The sequence below is a fragment of the Rissa tridactyla genome, chromosome 23 (genome assembly GCF_028500815.1).
Source record: "Rissa tridactyla isolate bRisTri1 chromosome 23, bRisTri1.patW.cur.20221130, whole genome shotgun sequence".
Lineage (NCBI taxonomy): Eukaryota > Metazoa > Chordata > Aves > Charadriiformes > Laridae > Rissa > Rissa tridactyla.
This window is the reverse complement of record NC_071488.1, coordinates 3,343,492-3,363,015: the sequence shown is the minus strand read 5'-3', so window position 1 is coordinate 3,363,015 and position 19,524 is coordinate 3,343,492. Positions and strand designations below refer to the sequence as shown.

The 19,524-nt window shown below is 63.1% G+C and overlaps 1 protein-coding gene across 2 annotated transcripts; it reads left to right on the top strand.

Moving 5' to 3' along the window:
• Window positions 1–726: 726 nt before the first annotated feature.
• IQGAP3 (IQ motif containing GTPase activating protein 3) lies at window positions 727–19,195 on the top strand. Of its 2 annotated transcripts, none has more exons than XM_054182978.1 (38): window positions 727–792; window positions 2,344–2,431; window positions 3,155–3,311; window positions 3,657–3,734; window positions 3,905–3,981; window positions 4,151–4,218; window positions 4,465–4,578; window positions 5,420–5,598; window positions 5,929–6,007; window positions 6,693–6,856; window positions 7,050–7,137; window positions 7,285–7,448; window positions 7,599–7,759; window positions 7,965–8,089; window positions 8,280–8,443; window positions 9,016–9,106; window positions 9,220–9,387; window positions 10,070–10,212; window positions 10,293–10,463; window positions 10,780–10,863; window positions 11,681–11,752; window positions 12,305–12,374; window positions 12,729–12,937; window positions 13,197–13,349; window positions 13,457–13,620; window positions 13,785–14,009; window positions 14,097–14,237; window positions 14,743–14,827; window positions 15,108–15,340; window positions 15,431–15,563; window positions 15,876–15,978; window positions 16,137–16,281; window positions 16,442–16,529; window positions 17,243–17,455; window positions 17,558–17,721; window positions 17,888–17,989; window positions 18,710–18,818; window positions 19,082–19,195. In XM_054182978.1, exons 1-38 carry the CDS (start codon window positions 762–764, stop codon window positions 19,193–19,195), a joined length of 4,917 nt encoding a protein of 1,638 aa, XP_054038953.1. In that variant the 5' UTR covers window positions 727–761. The 2 variants fall into 2 exon arrangements, with proteins under 2 accessions (XP_054038953.1, XP_054038952.1); XM_054182977.1 differs by having other exon boundaries at window positions 5,920–6,007.
• Window positions 19,196–19,524: the final 329 nt, after the last annotated feature.

Sequence of the window (19,524 nt, the reverse complement as noted above, 5' to 3'; positions counted from 1 at the left end):
TGCCCCCATCTGCGCTGAGCGTCTGGCACCCGGAGGGCGCTGGTGCCCATGTCCTGCACCCCGGTGTGTGCCCCCCCCCCCGCACCCATGGGACCCCCCCCACACTGCAGTGTCTGCCACCCCCCCGCACCCATGTGCTCCCCCCAGTGTGTGCCCCCTCCCACGTCCCCAGGGCCCCCCCCCCGCATCCCAGTGTGTGCCACTCGCACCCGCGGGACCCCCCCGCGCGGTATGTGCCACCCCCCGCCACCATGACACCCCCCCCCCCCGTGTGTGCCCCCCCCCCTTCACCCATGGGACCCCCGCACACTGGCGTGTGCCACCCCAGCATCCATGGCGCGCCCCCCCCACAGTGTGTGGCCCCCCCCCCTTCACCCACGGGACCCCCGCACACTGGCGTGTGCCACCCCCGCACCCATGGGACTCCCTGGTGTGTGTGAACCCCGCACCCATGGGACCCCCTGCACCCTGGTGTGTGCCGCCCCCAAGCCCCCCCGGCCCCCGCCCCTCAGTGTGTGCCACCCCCCCCACCCATGGTCGCCCCTGGCCCCCGGTGTGTGCCCCCCCCTGCACCCATGGGACCCCCCCGCCATGTGTGTGCCACCCCCGCACCCGTAGGACCGCCCGCACCCCCGTGTGTGCCCCCCCGTGTGACACCCCACCCCCGCCCGTCCCGCACTACAACTCCCGGCATCCCCCGCGCGGCCCCACGTGGGAGGCGGGAGATTCAAATCGCGGGTGGGGCCGCGGCGGCCGCGGCCATGGCGGCAGCGGGGACGGGCCCGGGGCGCTGTGAGTCGGGGGGGGCCCCCGCGCTGGCCTCGGGGGTGGGAGGCAGTGCCGGAGAGGGGGGTGGGGGGGACGGGCGGACAGGCCTGGGGGTGCCGGGGGGGTGGGGGATGGTTGCGGTGCAGGAGGGTGGGGGGGGGGGACGGGCAGATGTGGGGGTGCCGGGGGGCTGTTGGGGGGCAGGCAGTGGTGTGGGGTGTAGGGGGACGTAGGGGGGCAGGCAGGTCTGGGGGTGCCAGGGGATTTGGGGGGTGAGCAGTGGTGCGGGGGGCAAGAGGGTTGGGGTGTCGGGGGGTGGGCAGGAGGGTTGGGGGTGCTCTGAGGGTGCTGGGGGACAGGCAGTGGTCTGGGGGTGCAGGGTTATGTGGGGAACAGGCGCGTCTGGGGGTGCAGGGGATGTGGGGGGCAGGGGGTTGGGGTGCAGGTGGGGGGGCAGGAGGGTTGGGGGTGTCAGGGGGCTGTGGAGGGCTGGCAGGTTTGGGGGTGCTGGAGGGATGTGGGGGACAGGAGGGTCTGGGGGTGCTGGGGGGTGTTGGGGGGCAGGCAGTGGTGTGGGGACCAGGAGGGTTGGGGGTGCCAGGGGCACGTGGGGGGCAGGCAGGTCTGGGGGTGCAGGAGGGTTGTTGGGGGGCAGGGGGTTTCGGGTAGAGGAGGATGAGAGGGCACAGGCAGGTGTGGGGGTGTTGGGGGGCAGGCAGTGGTGTGGGGGGCAGGAGGGTTGGGGTGCAGGTGAGGGAAACAGGTGGGGCTGAGGCTGTCAGATGGGGGGGGCGGTCAGGAGGGTAGGCATTTGGGTGGCTGTGGGGGGCCAGGCAGGTTTGGGGGTGCCGGGGGGGTGTGCCAGGGCAGGGAGATTGGTGTGCAGGGGGTGTTGGGGGGCAGGCAGTGGTGTAGGGGGCAGAAGGATTGGGGTGCAGGTGGGGGGGGGGCAGGAGGGTTGGGGGTGCCAGGGGGGCATGGGGGACAGGCAGGTCTGGGGGTCCCAGGGGGCATGTGGGGGTCAGGCAGGTCTGGGGGTGCCAGGGGGGTGTGGGGTTTAGGGGGATGTGGGGGAACAGGCAGGTCTGGGGGTGCGGGGGAATGAGGGGAGCAGGAGGGTTGGAGTGCGGGGGGATGTGGGGGGCAGGGGGGTGTGGGGGGGGGACAGCGGTCCCTTCCAGCTGGAGGGGACGAGTTTTGGGGAAGGTGGCTGGTGGGGGTGCTGCTGGGGGGGGGGGGGCCACCCCGCACCCCCGGGGGCCACCCGCACCAGTGGTGCCGAAGGACCCTGAACCTGCAGCCCTGTCCCCCCTCCCCCGCCTCGTGCTGGCTCTGGGTCCCCCCCATGGCATTTATTTGGGGGGAAAAAAGGGAAATTGACAACTTCCCTCCAAGCACCAGAAGGGCCTGGCTGGTGTCACTGTCACCGTCGCTCTCGGTGCCACCCACGCGAGGGCTGGAAAACCCGCCTTTCCTTGGCAAAAACCTGAATCTGCGTGGTGAGGGGGGGGGTGCTTAAAAAAAGCCCCCGTCCCCCGGCATGGCGGGGTGTGACGGCGTGTCCCCGTCACCCAGATGAGCGCCTGACCGCCGAGGAGATGGACGAGCGCCGGAGGCAGAACGTCGCCTACCAGTACCTGTGTCACCTGGAGGAAGCCAAGCGGTGGGGACCCCCTCCAGCTCCCGTCTCGGCGGGGGGGGGGAGGAAAGGCGTGCAAAATTTGGGCGGGGGGGGAATAAGGCACAGGGGTCTGGGCGGGGGGAGGCTGCAAGGATTAACGCTGCGAAATCCTGCCGGCTCCTGGCACTTTCTGGCCCTTAAAAGGTGTTTTAGGGGTTGATTTTTTTTTCGGGGGGGGGGGGGGGAGGGTGTGCTGGGATGTGCTGCTAAACCCTGCAGCAAAGGGGTGTGGAGGGGCGACCGCTCTCCCTGCTGTGAGGGGGATTTATGGGGATGGGAGGGGGTCACCTCTCCCTGACATGGGGGGGGGATTTATGGGGATGGGGGGGATCACCTCTCCCTGACATGGGGGGGGAATCTATGGGGATGGGGGAGTCACCTGTCCCTGACATGGGGGGGATTTATGGGGGGGGGGGGGGGAGTCACCTCTCCCTGCCATGGGGGGGATTTATGGGCTTGGGGGGGGGGATATGACCTGTCCCTGCCTTGGGGGGGATTTATGGGGTTGGGGGGGGGGATATGTCCTCTAACTGCCATGGGGGGGATTTATGGGAATGGGGGGGATGACGTCTCCCTGCCATGGGGGTAACACATGGGGATTCGGGGGGGTATCTCCTTTGGGTGCCCCTTTCCCCCTGCGGAAGGGTTCTGGGTAAGGGGGGTAGCGGGGGGGGTGCCCAACGCGCCCCCGTCTCGCCCTGCCAGCTGGATGGAGGGCTGCCTGAGCGAGGAGCTGCCCCCCCCCACGGAGCTGGAGGAGAACCTGCGCAACGGGGTGCTCCTGGCCAAGCTGGGCCACTGCTTCGCCCCCGCCGTGGTCCCCCTGAAGAAGATCTACGACCGCCAGCAGACGCGGTACAAGGTACGGCTGTGGTGCTGGGGGAGGGGGAGTTGGGGGGGGGTCTGTTCCTCAGGGCACGCCCCAAAACTCGCAGGGACCTTTCCCAGCGCTGGTGAACGCGAAATCTGGGGGAGAGGGGGATGGGGGGGGGGGGGGGTGTGATGCTGATCGCAATCGTTAAGGGATGGTTTAATAGAGCGGGGCTGCAAATGGGGGCTGCCCCGGGGCGGGGGTCATGGGTTTTTGCCTCTGTCTTTAACCTCGTGCCCTGGCTGGGGGGGGTTGGGGGTGGGTTCTGGGGGAGAGGGGGACCCCAGGGATGGGAGACGGTGGGGTTCGGCCTCACCCCGGCTTCTTCTCTTCCAGGCAGCCGGCCTTCACTTTCGGCACACGGATAACATCAACCACTGGCGCGACGCCATGAGCCACGTGGGGCTTCCCTCGGTAACGTCCCACGTCCTCCCCTCCTCTGCTCGGGGCCGAGGGACACTTGGGGCTGCATGCCACCAGCTCGGCTGGCATCACAGGGGGGCTTTGTCTCTGTCCCCCCGCCCTGGGGCACCGTCCTCCCCATGGACCGTCTCCACCTGAGCCGTCTCTTCTCTTGCCGGCAGATCTTCCACCCAGAGACCACCGACATCTATGACAAGAAGAACATGCCCCGCGTCGTCTACTGCATCCACGCGCTCAGGTGGGGGTCCCTGGTCCCACCCCGGGGCCAAAACTGTTGTGGCTTGTGTTTGTGGCCGCGAGCCCTTTGGTGGCGTCACCCCAGGGGTGGGGTGATGGCCCGGGGTATTGCAGAAGAATCGGGAGGGAGAAGCCACAGCGTCATGGCATGTGTCTGCTTCGTCTTTCAGCTTGTACCTCTTCAAGCTGGGGCTGGCTCCTCAGATCCAGGACTTGTACGGGAAAGTGGACTTCACGGGTACGGCACCGGGCGGGGGGGAAACGGGGGGTTGCGAGGTAGGGGGGGGGGTTTGCCAGCTCCGACCCCTGCGGTGGGAAGGATGTGGGGAGCGAAGACCTTGGGCAAGCTTTTCCAAAGCCTCCTCAGTGATGCTGACCCCGGCGTGGGGGTTTTCCGCGCCCCTCGGGTTGGGAGCTCTGCTGGTTGGCCCCACTCCGGCGCTGGGCACCGGTGGTGAGCGGTGAATCCTCTGCTCCGCTCCAGAGGAGGAGATCAACAACATGAAGCGGGAGCTGGAGAAGTACGGCCTGCAGCTGCCTGCCTTCAGCAAGATCGGGGGCATCTTGGCCAACGAGCTCTCGGTGGACGAAGCAGCAGGTAATGGGCGCCCATGGGGGGAGCGGCGCAGTGCGTCGGCCCGTGGCGAGAGCTTGGGTCAGCTCCCAAAAGTCAAATCTGGGGCCAGCAAACGGGGAGATTGGAGCGGGGCTGGAGGAGGCCCCGGAGATGCTGGGAGGGCTGGAGCCCCTCGGCTGGGAGGACAGGCTGAGAGAGCTGGGGGGGGTCAGCCTGGAGAAGAGAAGGCTCCGCGGAGACCTTGGAGCCCCTTCCAGTCCCTCAAGGGGCTCCGGGAAAGCTGGGGAGGGACTCTGGAGCAGGGAGGGGAGCCACGGGACGTTGGGAATGGGTTGAAACCAAAAGAGGGGAGATTGAGATGAGATGTGGGGAAGAAATTCCTTCTTCCGAGGGCGGTGAGCCCCTGGGCCAGGTTGCCCAGAGAAGCTGTGGCTGCCCCATCCCTGGAGGGGTTCAAGGCCAGGTTGGATGGGGCTTGGAGCCACCTGGGCTGGTGGGAGGTGTCCCTGCCCAGGGCAGGGGGTGGGACAGGAAGGTCTTTATGGTCCCTTCCCACCCAAACCATTCTGTGACTCTGAGATGCACTGGAGGCACCTGGCTGCTCTCTGTCAGCCCCGTGCGTGGCCACAGGAGCTGGCACAGCCCCTTCCCAGCCATCAGCACCCGGGTTTTGGATCAACTGGGCTCGCTGGAGACATGGGGGCTTCCCAGGCACTGGAGACTGCAGCCGGCTCTTTGAGCAGGGGGGTTCCCACCACTGAGCATGGCGTGGCTGGTCCCACCACACACAGCGATGTAGCGGATGGTCCACCGCAGCCCTCCGTGTCCCATCTCACCTCCCTCCTTCCCGCTTTGCCTCCAGTCCACGCCGCGGTGCTGGCCATCAACGAAGCAGTGGATCGGGGGGTGGTGGCCCAGACCATGGTGGCCCTCCACAACCCCAACGCGATGCTCCTCGACCTGCGTGAGGCTCTGGCGGGTGCCTACCAGGAGGTGCTCCACCGGGCGAAGCTGGAGAAGGGCAGCAATGCCAGGAACAGGGTGAGGAGGGCACTGAGGGGGCCTGGGGGGAGCTGGGAGAGGATCAGCCCCTTAGCTGCTGTGCTGGTGGGTGCTTCCAGCTGGAGGGGTCCCTCTGGGTCAGAGACCGTCCCCAGGCTTGGGGGGTAAAACACAGTCCAGGAGCCCTTGTGCTGGTCATAAGATGGGGGGGGATGTGGTGGGGAAATGATTCCTCTTTGGGGACTGGTTGACCCCGGGCTTGGGGTTGGGAAATGAGCCCAGGCATCGGCAGGGGCCCCCCCCTGTGTACTGTTGGGGTGAGGTTGGCTGGAAAGCTCAGAGTGCGGAGTCCCATTCCAGTGCCTGCAGGTGATCCCCGAGGGAGAGGACATCTACGACCAGTGTCTGACCCAGGCTGAAATCCAAGGGAACATCAACAAAGCGAATGGTGAGCAAAGCTGCGGCTTCCCACCTGGGGGGAGTTAGATGAGATGTGGGGAAGAAATTCTTGTCTGTGAGGGTGGTGAGCCCCTGGCCCAGGTTGCCCAGAGAAGCTGTGGCTGCCCCATCCCTGGAGGGGTTCAAGGCCGGGTTGGACGGGGCTTGGAGCCACCTGGGCTGGTGGGAGGTGTCCCTGCCCATGAGCTTATCAGTGGGACCGTGGTACCCCAGGCCGGTGGGGGGATCCTGCCTGGGGTGGTGGGTGCGGCAGAAAGGGGCTGTGTCTGCTCAGGCCAGCTTCAGAGCCAGTGAGGAGCCGGGCTGGGTGTGCATTTCCAAGGAGAAATTAAACTTATTGGCATGCAGGCTTCAGCTGTAGGTCCCCTTGCTCCCCGGGGCCGTGGGATGATTTACCTGCTCACAAGAGGTAACGGGCACAAGCTTGACCATAGGACGTTCCACCTAAACATGAGAAGGAACTTTCCTTTGAGGGTGGCAGAGCCCTGGCACAGGCTGCCCAGAGAGGTGGTGGAGTCTCTGTCTCTGGAGACATTCCAAACCCGCCTGGACACGTTCCTGTGCCACCTGCTCTGGGTGACCCTGCTCTGGCAGGGGTTTGGACTAGATGATCTCCAGAGGGCCCTTCCAACCCTACCATTCTGTGATTCCCTGGGGGCTGGTCTCTCTCCTAGTGCACGGGGCTCTGGAGGAGGTGGACGATGCTCTGGAGAGCCAGGACGCTCCGGCGCTGTACCACGCGCTGCAGGACCCCGTCCTGGCCCTGCGCTGCCTCCAGCGGGACAACCTCCACCACTACTTGGAGCAGCTCAGCATGGACCGGGAGCAGAAGGCGCTGGTAGGGGCTGGCAGGAGCCTGTGGGCGCGGGGCACCCATGCTGGGGTGGCACCCCAGGACTGCAGGGGTCCCCAGGAGGGTCCCCCCCCTCCTTGGGCAGGGGTTTGTTCTGCAGATCAGCAGCTTTCGGCAAGGGGTCTGAGCGTGGCTGGTCTGGCGTGAGACCAGAAGCCCCTCTTTCTGCCTGCTGCAGGAGCTGGGCTACGTGGACCTGCTGGAGCAGGAGGAGGTGGAAGCAGGGATCCTTGCGGCGAACAAGAAGGGCGAGGAGGAGCGAGCCAGTGAGTGGCCGGGCTGGACACCGGGGCTTGCAGCAGGTTTTGCTGCCTGGTACTGCTGCCTGGTGGCCCTGCCGGCTGCCTGGCCAAGTGGCCCAGGGGAGGGACATGGGGCACGGCCGCCTCTTGCAAGCCTGCTCTCTCCCTCAGTGCTGGGGGCCGTCAGCCGGATCAACGCGGCCATCCGTCGAGGGATGCCAGCCGAAACATTGGAAGCGCTGATGGACCCGGCAGCGCAGCTGCCCGCCGTGTACCCGCTCGCCGCCCCCCTGTACCAGCTCCAGCTGGCCCTGCTGCAGCGCCAGCACCCACGGGTGAGGGCTCCCGGGGACGCGCTCGGGGTCCCATCGGCAGCGGGCCATCGGTGCCTCTGCTGAGTTAGTGAGGGTGCTTCCCCCCCTGCCTCGGGGGGTGGCTGGGGCTGGGGGTAAGGGAGGGTCAGCGTCTCTGCCTGCCCCGTGCAGGGCGAGCTGGTGCAGGAGGAGCTGTTTGTGGCCGTGGAGATGCTTTCGGCCGTGGCGCTGGTTAACCGAGCCTTGGACGCCGGGGACGCCGATGGGCTCTGGAGCAGCCTGGTCAGTCCTGCCCTGGGGCTCGCGGGTGTCGAGGATGGAAATGCGCAGCGGTAAGAAGCTGCTCTCTGTGGTTGGGGTCCACGGTGTGGAGAAATCGCTTGGGGAGGGGGTGGTCAGGGGGCCTGGGCTTCGCTGTGGGCCTGTTTCACTGGCCCCTCTGCCCCATGCCTTGCCTTTTCCTCTCTGGAAAGCCCTCTGTCAGGCACCGATCCTGCTTAAAATGCACCGAGCCGTTGCCCTGTGTCTCTCCTGCAGGTATTTTGAGGACTTACTGCAGCTGAAAGGCCAATCTCGGGAAGTGGGAGCCGAGTTCCTGAGCTGGAATGACATTCAGGACAGCGTGACCAACACCAATTCATCCGTGCAAGGCGAAAACGACCGTGAGTCCTGCCTGCGTGGCGTTTGCTCGAGCAGGGGGTTCTGCAAACTTTTCCGGGAGGGAGTTTGCACGGGGACCCCAGCCCCAATGAGACACTAGAGAACCTCGCGTCACCCTGGGCTGCGACTCCACCGGGTGCCCGGAGCATCGGGGCGGGGGGCTGAACCGTGTGTCCCTTCCCTCCCGTGCAGGCGTCCTCGCTGTGCGGCTGATCAACGAGGCGCTGGTGCAGGCGGACCCCGAGAAGACGCTGGCGGCGTTGCTACTGCCGGCGGCCGCCCTGTCTGACGTCGCCCTCCCGACCGCTCGGCGCTACCATGACGTCCTGGCCCGGGCACGAAGGCTGAAAGCCCGGGTGGGGTGGCATCCCCCCAGCCACGTTGTACCCCCACCCTGGGAGCATGGCTACCTACCCTTGGCAGCGTGGCATCCCCCTGGCCATGTCGTACTGTTCCTTGGCAGTGTGGCATTCCCCCCGGCAGCATGGCACCCCCCTTGTCCCTGCAGTACCCTCTCTTGGTGGCATGGCATCCCCCCCCGGCCATGCAGAACCCCCCTTGTTGTGTGGCATCCCCCCTGGCCATATGGTACCCCCACCCTGGGAGCATGGCTACACAGCCCTGGGAGCATGGCATCCCCCTGGCCATGTCGTAGCCACCCTTGGCAGTGTGGCATTCCCCCCTGTCCATGCAGTACCCTCCCTTGGTGGCATGGCATCCCCCCCGACCGTGTAGAACCCCCCCTGATTGTGCGGCATCCCCCGTGTCCATGCAGTACGCTCCCTTGGTGGCGTGGCATCCCCCTGGCAGCCTGGCACCCTGCAAAGAAGAAGGTGCTCGAGGGGGGCTGTAGTGCAAGACGAGCATGGCTGAAGCTCTTCTGGGGGGCTGCACAGCTTGCTAAACCCCGTCTCCCCCCATCTTGTAGGCCACGGAGGATGATGGAGCTGTGCTTTGGTGGGAGGAGATCCAGGAAGGGGTCTGCAGGGCCAACCAGGACACAGTGGCAGCCAGGAGGAGTGAGTGCTTGCCCCACTGTGGGTGCTGGCCCCCCCCCCCACCCCTGGCCAGGGCGCTGCTAGTGGGGGGAGAGGCGAGAAGGGGCTGATGTGAGCCCCCTCTGCTCCCGCAGTGGCTCTGGGCACCGCTGCCATCAACCAGGCCATCAAGGAGGGGAAGGCGACGCAGACGTTACGGGTGCTGCGCAACCCCGACGTGGCCCTGTGCGGTGTGGTGAGCGCCTGCGCCGCGGCGTACCAGGAGCAGCTCGCGGCTGTGATGGCCACCAAGAGACAAGCAGGTAAAAGGCGGGGGGGCTCCAGGAAAGCTGGGCAGGGACTGACTCTGGAGCAGGGAGGGGAGCCACGGGACGCTGGGAATGGGTTGAAACCAAAAGAGGGGAGATTGAGATGAGATGTGGGGAAGAAATTCCTTCTTCCGAGGGTGCTGAGCCCCTGGCCCAGGTTGCCCAGAGAAGCTGTGGCTGCCCCATCCCTGGAGGGGTTCAAGGCCAGGTTGGACGGGGCTTGGAGCCACCTGGGCTGGTGGGAGGTGTCCCTGCCCAGGGCAGGGGGTGGGACGGGATGGTCTTTATGGTCCCTTCCCACCCAAACCATTCTGTGACTCTGAGATGCACTGGAGGCACCTTGGCTGCTCTCCGTCAGCCCTGTGCGTGGCCGCAGGAGCTGGCACAGCCCCTTCCCAGCCATCAGCACCCGGGTTTTGGATCAATTGCGCTCGCTGGAGAGACACGGGGGCTTCCCGGGCACTGGAGACTGCAGCCAGCTCTTTGAGCAGGGGGGGTTCCCACCATTACTAGGATTCTATGACGTGCTCTGAGAATCCTAGGATTCTACAAAAAGCCTGGGGGGCTGCAAAACCTTCCCCCCCAGGAGCCTGGGGTGCACCTCTGCCCGAGCCATGTCAGGGGGAGAAGCATCCCCCAGCGCCCCCCAGGACGCCCTCTCTATCTCGACGTGCAGGGAACGCGAAGCCGTGCTGGATCCAGCACAAGCTGCCGGATGGTGCCGAGTTCTACCTGAGCCTGCAGACCTTCGAGGGCAGCTGGCAGCGCCCGCGCGACGGTGGCCTCAACACCACGCACCTGAGCCGGGAGGAGATCCAGGTTACGGGGAGGATGGGGCTGGGGCGGGGGGGGCGCTGGTGGCATTGCCGGGGCTGAGCTGGTGTGTTGTGTCCCCGCAGTCGGTCATCACCCGAGTGACCGCGGCGCACGACCGGGAGCGCCTGTGGGTGTCCAACGTTGCCTTCGTGGTGAGGCTGCAGGCTCGGCTGCGGGGCTGGCTGGTCCGTCGGGAATTCGCGGCACGGCGGCATGTCCTGCGGGAGCAGTGGCCGGCTGCCATCAGGATCCAGGTGACAGACCCAGAATCCGTGTCTCCTCTGCGGGAGGGGGTGGGATGCAAACCACGGGGGGATGCAAACCACGAGGGGGATGCTCGCAGCATCTTCCAGGGAGCACCGGTGCTTGCTGCTCCATACGTTTAATAGCCAGGACTCACCCAAGGTGCTGCAGAAGATATTTTGGGGCTTGTTTTTCTCGTAGCAGCCGCTTTAGGTGCTCGTTTCCTCTCTTTTTCCCCGTGCTGTTATCATCTCTTCTTGTGCGCTCTCTAAAAAACCAACCAGACGCCACAGATGGTGGTAGCTGGTTGTCTTTTCTCCCGGCCAGGCTTGTTGGAGAGGGTACAAGCAGCGCAGAGCTTACCAGGAGAGGCTGCGCTACCTGCACGCCAACGCAGACGCTGCCGTAAAGGTTTGGAAAACTCTTCCTTCACCCTTTGCTCCTGCCTTGGGCATGGCCACCGGCTTGCTCGGCAACGAGCGTGGCATTTGCCTGCACATCCCAGTAGCCGGGAGGAAAGTATTGAAAGGAAAAAGGTGACACTCCACCCCCACACCTCGGTAGAGTTTGGGAAAACTGGGAACGGGCGATTTGTGCTTCTGTTCATCCCTTTGCCCCCATCCCTAGCCAGCAGTGCTTCAAATGATGCCCAGCCTGTTCACACCGTCTCCTCCCAAGCTCTGCCCGTTGGGTTTTGTTTTATGGCAACGGGGAGAAAATCGACACTCAGGACGCAGACAGCGTACCACGGCTCCAAAACTACAATCGTGCGAGCGTGCGCTTGTTTTACTGCTTTAATATGGTCTCCTCTTGCCTCACCATCTTTTTTTTTTTTTTTTTTTCTCCACTAACTCGGTTTGTACGGGCAACCCTACATGCACGTGTCTCCATTTTTAAGGCTGGACTGCAGGCTCAGTAAGGGACGTGGATTTGCCTGTTGCATAAATCAGCCTGATCATGACTTCTTAATGAGTTAAATAGCGCTGCGTGAGCTTGTTCGGTTCCGCTGAAATCAGGGTGACCGGAGCTAAGCTGAACGCCCAGTAAAGAGGCGGCCGGGGGAGAATACGGACCAGGGCAAGGCTGGGCATGGGGGAGATTGGGGCTGGGGGAGGATGATTTTGGGCTGATGTCTTGCAAAAATCCCCGTGGTTCTCCCCGTTTTCCACCCACTTGCTTCGGCCAAGTGAGTCCTGCCAGTATCCAACCGCTTGACCATCTCCCCCAGATCCAGGCAGGCGTGAGGATGTGGCAGGCGCGGAGAAAGTACCAGGAGAGGCTGCGCTACTTCAGGAAGAACGTGAGTGACGGGACGGGGGAACAAAACGGCTCCTGGGAGCGCGTCACCGTGAGCGGGGACGGGAGGGGACAATCCTGAGCGTGCGGAGGGAGCTCTGCCCCCGCGTGCTTGTGGAGCAGCTGGAGGGAGAAATCGGTGCATCCTTGCAAGGGGAAGGAAAAGCTGCCCGATGGGTCCGGAAGCCAAACTCTCAGGCTCTGCGAAGTGCGAGGAAGAGGGGGAAAAAAAAACCAAAGCACTCTAGTCCCATCAAAAACCAACAAGGGCTTCAAGGTGGCCATTAGAGAGGAAGGAAATTTGGGGGGGAAAGGGGTGTATGGGCTGCGGGAAGCAAAGCTGCACCTCTGGAGTTGCTGCGGCATGGGAAATCCGGCAAGCGGAGGGGAAACCACCATGGAGGAGGGTGAAATCCTGACATCCCTCTCCTGGGTTGTGGAGACCCTCATCCCGGGCATCGGCAGATTCCCGGCGGTGGGAGCAGGCCAGCTCTCCCCGCGTTGTTCCAGGGTCGCTGTGGGGAAACATCCCCCACTCCCTTGTTTGTCTTGGCAGATTAAAGCTGTAATTAAAATCCAGGCTTTCGTGCGAGCTAACAAGGCCCGTGGGGATTACAGGATGCTGGGTAAGTGCCTGCTTGTCTCTGCTCCGAAGTGGTTATAATTAATTGGGAAGGCGACCCGGCCTCCTCCCTCGTTGGCCCTGCGTGGGGGGGAGGCGGTGGCAGGCTGGCCACCAGCGTCCCCATGGCAAGCACAGGAGTGGGAGAGGCTTGGTGGCCCCTTGGTGTCCCCGGGGAGGTGTTGCAGAGCATGGCACCGTCTTGTCCTGTGCCCCGGTGCCGCAAGAAGATGCTTTTTTGGGGAGGAGGATGGGGGGTGTCTTGGCGAGATGCTGGGGGTCCAAGGGCCCGCGGCGGGGGTGGTGGCCGCTCAGCCTTCCCCACGAGCGTTCATGGCGGGGCCGTACCTTGCTGCAGTCCACGCCAGGAACCCACCGCTGAGCATCGTCCGGCGCTTCATCCACTTGCTGGAGCAGAGCCAGCAGGACTTCTGGGAGGAGTCAGAGGTGCTGCGGCTGCAGGAGGAGGTGGTGAAGAGGATCCGCGCCAGCCGGCAGCTGGAGAGCGACCTGGACCTCATGGACATCAAGATCGGGCTGCTGGTCAAGAACAGGATCACGCTGCAGGTGGGGAGCGTGGTGGTGGTGGGCGGACCCCGTCTGCCTCGTGTGGCTCTACCATGGTGCCCCAGCCTGTTTGGCCAGCACAGAGCTGGTCCTGCCCTCCTTGGCAGCATGGCTCAAGCAGAACTTCTCTCCGCTTGGCTTTTGAAAGGGTTGGAGAGCATTGAGGTGCCTCTGACTCCCTTTCCCCAGAAGCTGGGCTGAACGGCGGAGCTTGCCGGCAGTCCCCAAGGCTTCTCTCTCCTTGCCTGCACGGCTCCAGGAGGTGGTGTCCCACTGCAAGAAGCTGACCAAGAAGAACAAGGAGCAGCTCTCTGAGATGATGTCCATAGACAAGCAGAAGGGGCTCAAGTCGCTCAGCAAGGAGAAGCGGCAGAAGCTGGAGGCCTACCAGCATCTCTTCTACCTGCTGCAGGTGGGGCTTTGCTGTGTCTGCCACAGCTGGGGGAGCAGCGCGGTGACCCTGCCACCCCCACCCGCCCACGCCACTCGGGGTTAGCTTGGTGTTCCTCATCCCTGCAGACCCAGCCTGTGTACTTGGCCAGGCTGATCTTCCAGATGCCCCAGAACAAGTCCACCAAGTTCATGGAGTCGGTGATCTTTACACTTTACAACTATGCGTCCAACCCACGGGAGGCTTACCTGCTGCTCCAGCTCTTCAAAGCAGCGCTGCAGGAGGAGATCAGGTGGGTGGCTGTGGGTGCCCCAGTTTGGGGGAAGGTCTGGGAAAAGGCTTGACCAGAACCACCAACTTGGATGCACCTGTCTCCCCTGGCTGCTGTGTCCTGTGTCGGAGAACAAACACACTAGTCCATCCCCGTCATCCCATCCATCCTGTCTCTCTGCCCAGGTCTAAGGTGGATCACGTCCATGATATCCTGACGGGGAACGCCACGGTGATCCGGCTGGTGGTCAGCTTCTACCGCAATGCCCGCGGGCAGAATGCCCTGCGGCAGATCCTGGGTGGCCCCGTGCAGGAGGTCCTGCAGGACAAGACCCTCAGCATCCGCACCAACCCTGTGGACATCTACAAGGCGTGGATCAACCAGACCGAGTCACAGAGTGGGCAGAAAAGGTCAGGCCCTGGGCAAGGAGGCTCAGCCCAACCACCAGGGTGACAGGCACTGGGATGCTGATGGGGGACCTTGTCTTCCATCTGCAGCAAGCTCCCGTACGAGGTCAGCCCTGAGCAGGCTCTCAGCCACCCCGAGGTCCAAAGGCGGCTGGATATTTCTGTCTGCAACCTCCTCACGATGACGGACAAGTTCGTCTCTGCCATCACCTCTTCCGTAGACAAGATCCCGTACGTATCTGGGTGGTTTGTGTGCGCACCCCTGCAGCGCTGTTGGTTTGAAGGTGGCTTCAGCCAGGCCTTAGAAAGGGAGGTTGGGTGATGGGAGCTGCTGCAGGACTGAGTTACTGCACTGTCACCAAGGGGAAACCCGAAGATCGGTGGGTGCCTCTGCTTCGGCTCCTCCAGCAATGCCCCCTGGCTGGGGGGGGTGGCTCCTCTTGTCACTCCACTTCTGAGCGCTTTACTGCTGGTGTTGAGGTGTCTGCAAGGAAGAAGCTGAGCTTTGTGGTAATCTTGGAGGATGAAGGCTTCCTCTGGGGATGTCTGGGCTGGCGGCGGGGTGTGGGAGGGAGCTGAGCCATGCTTTGGTCGCCAGCCTCTCCCATGGGCTCCTCCATCACTCCAAGGCTGGGGGCTTAATGCTTCTTGGGTGATGGGTAGTAGGGAGGGGGCAGGGTGGCCAAGCCTGGTGCTGCCCCACATACTAATGGACCTCTTCCTGCACTCTCCTCAGCTATGGGATGCGTTATGTGGCCAAAATCCTGAGGACATCCTTGGCTGAGAAATTCCCCAGGGCCTCGGTGGAGGAGATTGACAAGGTACCATGGGGCTGGGGGGTCTCTGTGGCTTGGTGGTGTTCAACTGTGTGGGCAAGGGAAGGGCCAGTATCCCCCCTCAGAAGGTCAAGCCCTCTTGGCTTAAAAAAGCCTTCAAGTCAACATTTTCCTTGAGCCACCAAGGAAATGCCAGTGGTTGGGCTCTTCTCTGTGCTGCTGTCCCCTCTGGGAGGGTCCCACCAGGACAAAACACCCTTCCCTGATGAGCTACCACCTCCTGGGGCACCAGCCTGCATGCTCCCTAGCCGGTCTTGTGCCCTAGATTGTAGGGAACCTGCTCTACTACCGCTTCATGAACCCGGCGGTGGTGGCCCCCGACGGCTTTGACATCGTAGACATCTCGGCTGGGGTGAGCCTGCATCCCGACCACCGCCGCAACCTGGGCTCCATTGCCAAAGTGCTGCAGCACGCGGCTGCCCACAAGGCCTTTGATGGGGAGAACGCGCACCTCTGCGGGGTGAACCGGTACCTGGAGGACACCCACAAGAAGTTCAGGTGGGCACCGGGGATGGCATTGGGGTGGGAGGGCAACTACGAGCTGGTGGCAAGGTTTTTGGAGCTGACCAAAGAGGTCCTTCTCTGCAGGAGGTTCATCTCTGCTGCTTGCTGTGTCCCTGAGCCAGAAGAGAGGTTTAACATGGACGAGTACTCGGAGATGGTGGCAGTGGCCAAACCAGTCATCTACATCACGGTGGGGGAGCTCATCGACACGCACAAAGTAAGAGCGTAAAACTCATCCCCAAACAAGCAGGCTCCACTTCTCCCACCTCCTGGGCTTTCTGCTGGGTTTCATCGCACTCCGCTCTATCCCACCACCAGCAGAGCTCCTCCTGGCCTTGGTCTTTTGCCTTTTTAAGCAAGGAAATAATGCAGATTCTGCAGGTTCTCTGCTGCTTGTCCTGCCCTGAACCTCATAGCTCTGCAGTCCCCTCTCGGCTGCAAAGGCCACCTCATCGTTCCCAACTGGCCTCTGCTCCCTGTTTCTTTGCGTGTCCCTTTCCCACTGACTCTCCTCCCTTGCACCGTCCAGCTCCTGCTTGAGCACCAGGACTCCATCGCGCCGGACCACGGAGACCCCCTGCACGAGCTTCTGGAAGACCTTGAGGAGCTTCCTACGGTCCAGTCCCTTATCGGTAGGCAGAGCTCTGGGGCCCACCACCCACCCCGGCAGGAGGAGGGTGGAGATCAGGATGGTTTCCTTGCATGAAGCTCTAGCTGGATCGCTTTGGGCATGGGGAAGCCAGCTCTCCTGAGCCCCCCATGGCTACTTGGGCTTTCTCTGCCCTCGCAGGGGAGAGCGTGGCCAGCCCGGTGGACGGCAGCGCCGAGCAGGCGCTCTCCCAGCTCAGCAAAATGGAGATGTCCCTCACCCTCACCAGCAAGCTGGTCCCAGCAGCCAGCAGCGAGGAGAGCGATGCGAGGAGCTTGCTGCTGAGGTGAGGATGGGCTTTTTGGGCTTCGGGGGAGCTTCCTGGGGGTTGGGGTGTGCCAGCTGGGATGGTCAAGGGGGGCAAGAAACCCTTGGGAGGCTGCTGTGGTGGAGGAGGGTGGTGGGTGGTCCGCAGTGGACGCCTGAGCTCTCCCTCTGGTCTCTAGCACCAAGCAGATGCTGGTGGACATCATCCAGTCCCAGCCTGGAGATTCCCTTCCAGAAATCCTGTGGACACAGGCCTCGGAGCATGAGGTGGGATGCATGAGGTGGCTGCTGGGGATGAACTAAAAAAAATTCTCGGGCAAGTGTCAAACAAGCCCTCAGCTAAAAGCTGCCCTGTTCCTCTTGAAGGCTTGGCCATTGCTCTTATGCTCCAGCAGTGGCTGGGCTCCATTTTTCAGAGAAATCACGTATTTTGGGCCAGGAGAGACTCATATCAAAGTGTGTGTGTGAGGGGGGTTTGATTGCTCCATCTCCTCGTGTCCCATTCCAGCTGTGTGCAAGGCTTAAGTCCAGAGGAGGCCCCGGAGGTGATCCAAGGGCTGGAGCCCCTCTGCTGGGAGGACAGGCTGAGAGAGCTGGGGGGGGTCAGCCTGGAGAAGAGAAGGCTCCGCGGAGACCTCGGAGCCCCTTCCAGTCCCTCAAGGGGCTCCGGGAAAGCTGGGGAGGGACTCTGGAGCAGGGAGGGGAGCCACGGGACGTTGGGAATGGGTTGAAACCAAAAGAGGGGAGATTGAGATGAGATGTGGGGAAGAAATTCCTTCTTCCGAGGGCGCTGAGCCCCTGGGCCAGGTTGCCCAGAGAAGCTGTGGCTGCCCCATCCCTGGAGGGGTTCAAGGCCAGGTTGGACGGGGCTTGGAGCCACCTGGGCTGGTGGGAGGTGTCCCTGCCCAGGGCAGGGGGTGGGATGGGATGATCTTCAAGGTCCTTTCCAACTCCAACCATTCCATGATTCTTGTCCCTAGGAAGCGTCCCATGACCACCTCATGCACAGGCGAGCGCTGCGGGACGCCCAGACCCCTGCCAAGCTGAAACGCAACCGCTCCCTGGCTGCTAACAGCCAACTGTCCATGGAGGAGAAGAAGCGCAAGATCATCCGCAACCTGCGGCGCTTGGAGAGCCTGGGGCTGGTGGACTCTGCCCGTCAGTACCAGGAGCTCATCGATGAGCTGGCCAAGGTGGGCTGGGTCGGGAGGTCACCTCTCTAAACCTTCCCTGGTGCTTTGATAAAGCTCAGAATGAGTTATATCGGCTTTCTTGGACGGCTTTGTTTCCTCCAGGACATCCGCAACCAGAGGCGTTACCGGCAGCACCGCAAAGGGGAGCTCCTGAAGCTGAGACAGACCCTGGAGGGCCTCAACGCCAAGACCTTGTTTTACGAGGAGCAAATTGATTATTACAACCAGTACATCAAGACCTGCCTCGACAACCTGGCAGCCAACAAGTATGTTTTCTTACAAAAAAAAAAAAATTTTTTTTTAAGAAAATATTTTTCTTTTTTTTTACTGCCATCTGGATGTGGTGGGTCCTGGTGATGTTGGGGGGATGGTTCCGAGGGGTTGCGTGTGCCTGGAAGACAGGCTCTGAGCGCGTGGTCCCTTCTCTTCAAGGGTCAGCGGGAAGAACAAGAAGCTGCAGTCGCTGCACTACACGGCGGCCCGGCTGTTCGAGAAGGGGGTGCTGCTGGAGATCGAGGACTTGCCGCTCAGCCAGTACGTAGCCACTGGTCCGTGGGATGAGCTACCGGAGAGCAAAGCTTGGGCGGGTCGGAGGAAAATAGCCTGGGAGGAGGGTGCGTGTGGGCCCACCATCATCACTCTGCGGATGGGGTGAGTTGTTTTGGGTAAGAGGGCTAAAGGCCCTCTGCTGGGAGGACAGGCTGAGAGAGCTGGGGGGGTCAGCCTGGAGAAGAGAAGGCTCCGCGGAGACCTTGGAGCCCCTTCCAGTCCCTCAAGGGGCTCCGGGAAAGCTGGGGAGGGACTTTCTACAAGGACATGGAGTGGTAGGACAAGAGGTAATGACTTCAAACTGGAAGAGGGGAGATCTAGGTGAGAAGTGAGGAAGAAATTCCTTCTTCCGAGGGCGGTGAGCCCCTGGGCCAGGTTGCCCAGAGAAGCTGTGGCTGCCCCATCCCTGGAGGGGTTCAAGGCCAGGTTGGACGGGGCTTGGACCCACCTGGGCTGGTGGGAGGTGTCCCTGCCCAGGGCAGGGGGTGGGACGGGATGGTCTTCCAGGTCCCTTCCCCCCCAGACCATTCTGGAATTCCATGATTACCAGGAGAACATGGGAGAGTTGGGATTTGGAAGGGGGCTTTTGGGCTGTGGGTCTGGCCTCGTGTGTGCCAAGGGGCTGCGCCGGGTGGGTGACCTGCTCCTTGGCTGCATTAAAGCTGTGAAGGCCCTTTTGGTAGCCAGCGGCTCCTTTCCCTTCAGGTTCAGGAATGTGATTTTCGACATCATCCCGTGCGAGGAATCGGGCAGGTTCCAGGTGAAAGCCAAATTCATGGGGATTGACATGGAGCGGTTCCAGCTGCACTACCAGGTTGGGAGCCCATCCTGGGGCTGCCGGGGGGGTGGCTGGTGTCTCACCACCTGGCTGGTTTTGGGGGGACTTGGAGCCCATGGGGGGGACCCCCTGCCCCAAGCTGGGGACAGCTTCACCCAGCGCGTCCCTGCTGCAAACCCAGCTCTGCGCTGGCTCCCCGCTGCCCTGGGGGATGCTGCAGCTGGGTGCTAAGGGTGGGACAGTTGTCCGTCCGTCCGTCCCCCCCATCCCCAGGCTGGTGACGGCCACCTCTCCCGCAGGACCTGCTGCAGCTGCAATACGAGGGCGTAGCCGTCATGAAGATGTTCGACAAGGCCAAAGTCAACGTCAACCTGCTCATTTTCCTCCTCAACAAGAAGTTCTTCAAGAAGTAACGGGGTTGGGGGGGGGAAAGGGGGTTATGGGGGGGTGGGACGGACCTGCCAAAGCGAAGCTTTCCTGCCCCCATCCCGTGTGTTTTGAGCAGCCGCAGCAGCCGGCGCCCGGCTGGGGAGAGCAGAGGGTTCGGAGCTCAGCCTTGGGCAACCCCGAATCGGTGTTGGCTAGAGGCTGGCCAGGAGCCCCCCCGCCCCCCAACCCCTGCGGCTTGCGCGGGCGTGAGCCGGGACCCGACCCTCCCCGCAGGAAGGATGCGGCTGCCGCAGCTTTTGCAGAGCACGTAGCTTCTGGGGGGAAAAAAAAAAAAAAAATTCTCGGGTTTTTT

What these genes read in the sequence shown, in the direction of transcription:
- IQGAP3 (XM_054182977.1), top strand. Translation starts at nt 762, where the DNA reads ATGGCGGCAGCGGGGACGGGCCCGGGGCGCT. An exon ending in TGCAGCGCCAGCACCCACGG is followed by an intron (nt 7,449 to 7,598) that starts GTGAGGGCTCCC and finishes TGCCCCGTGCAG; the next exon opens with GGCGAGCTGGTGCAGGAGGA. An exon ending in GACAACCTGGCAGCCAACAA is followed by an intron (nt 17,722 to 17,887) that starts GTATGTTTTCTT and finishes CTTCTCTTCAAG; the next exon opens with GGTCAGCGGGAAGAACAAGA.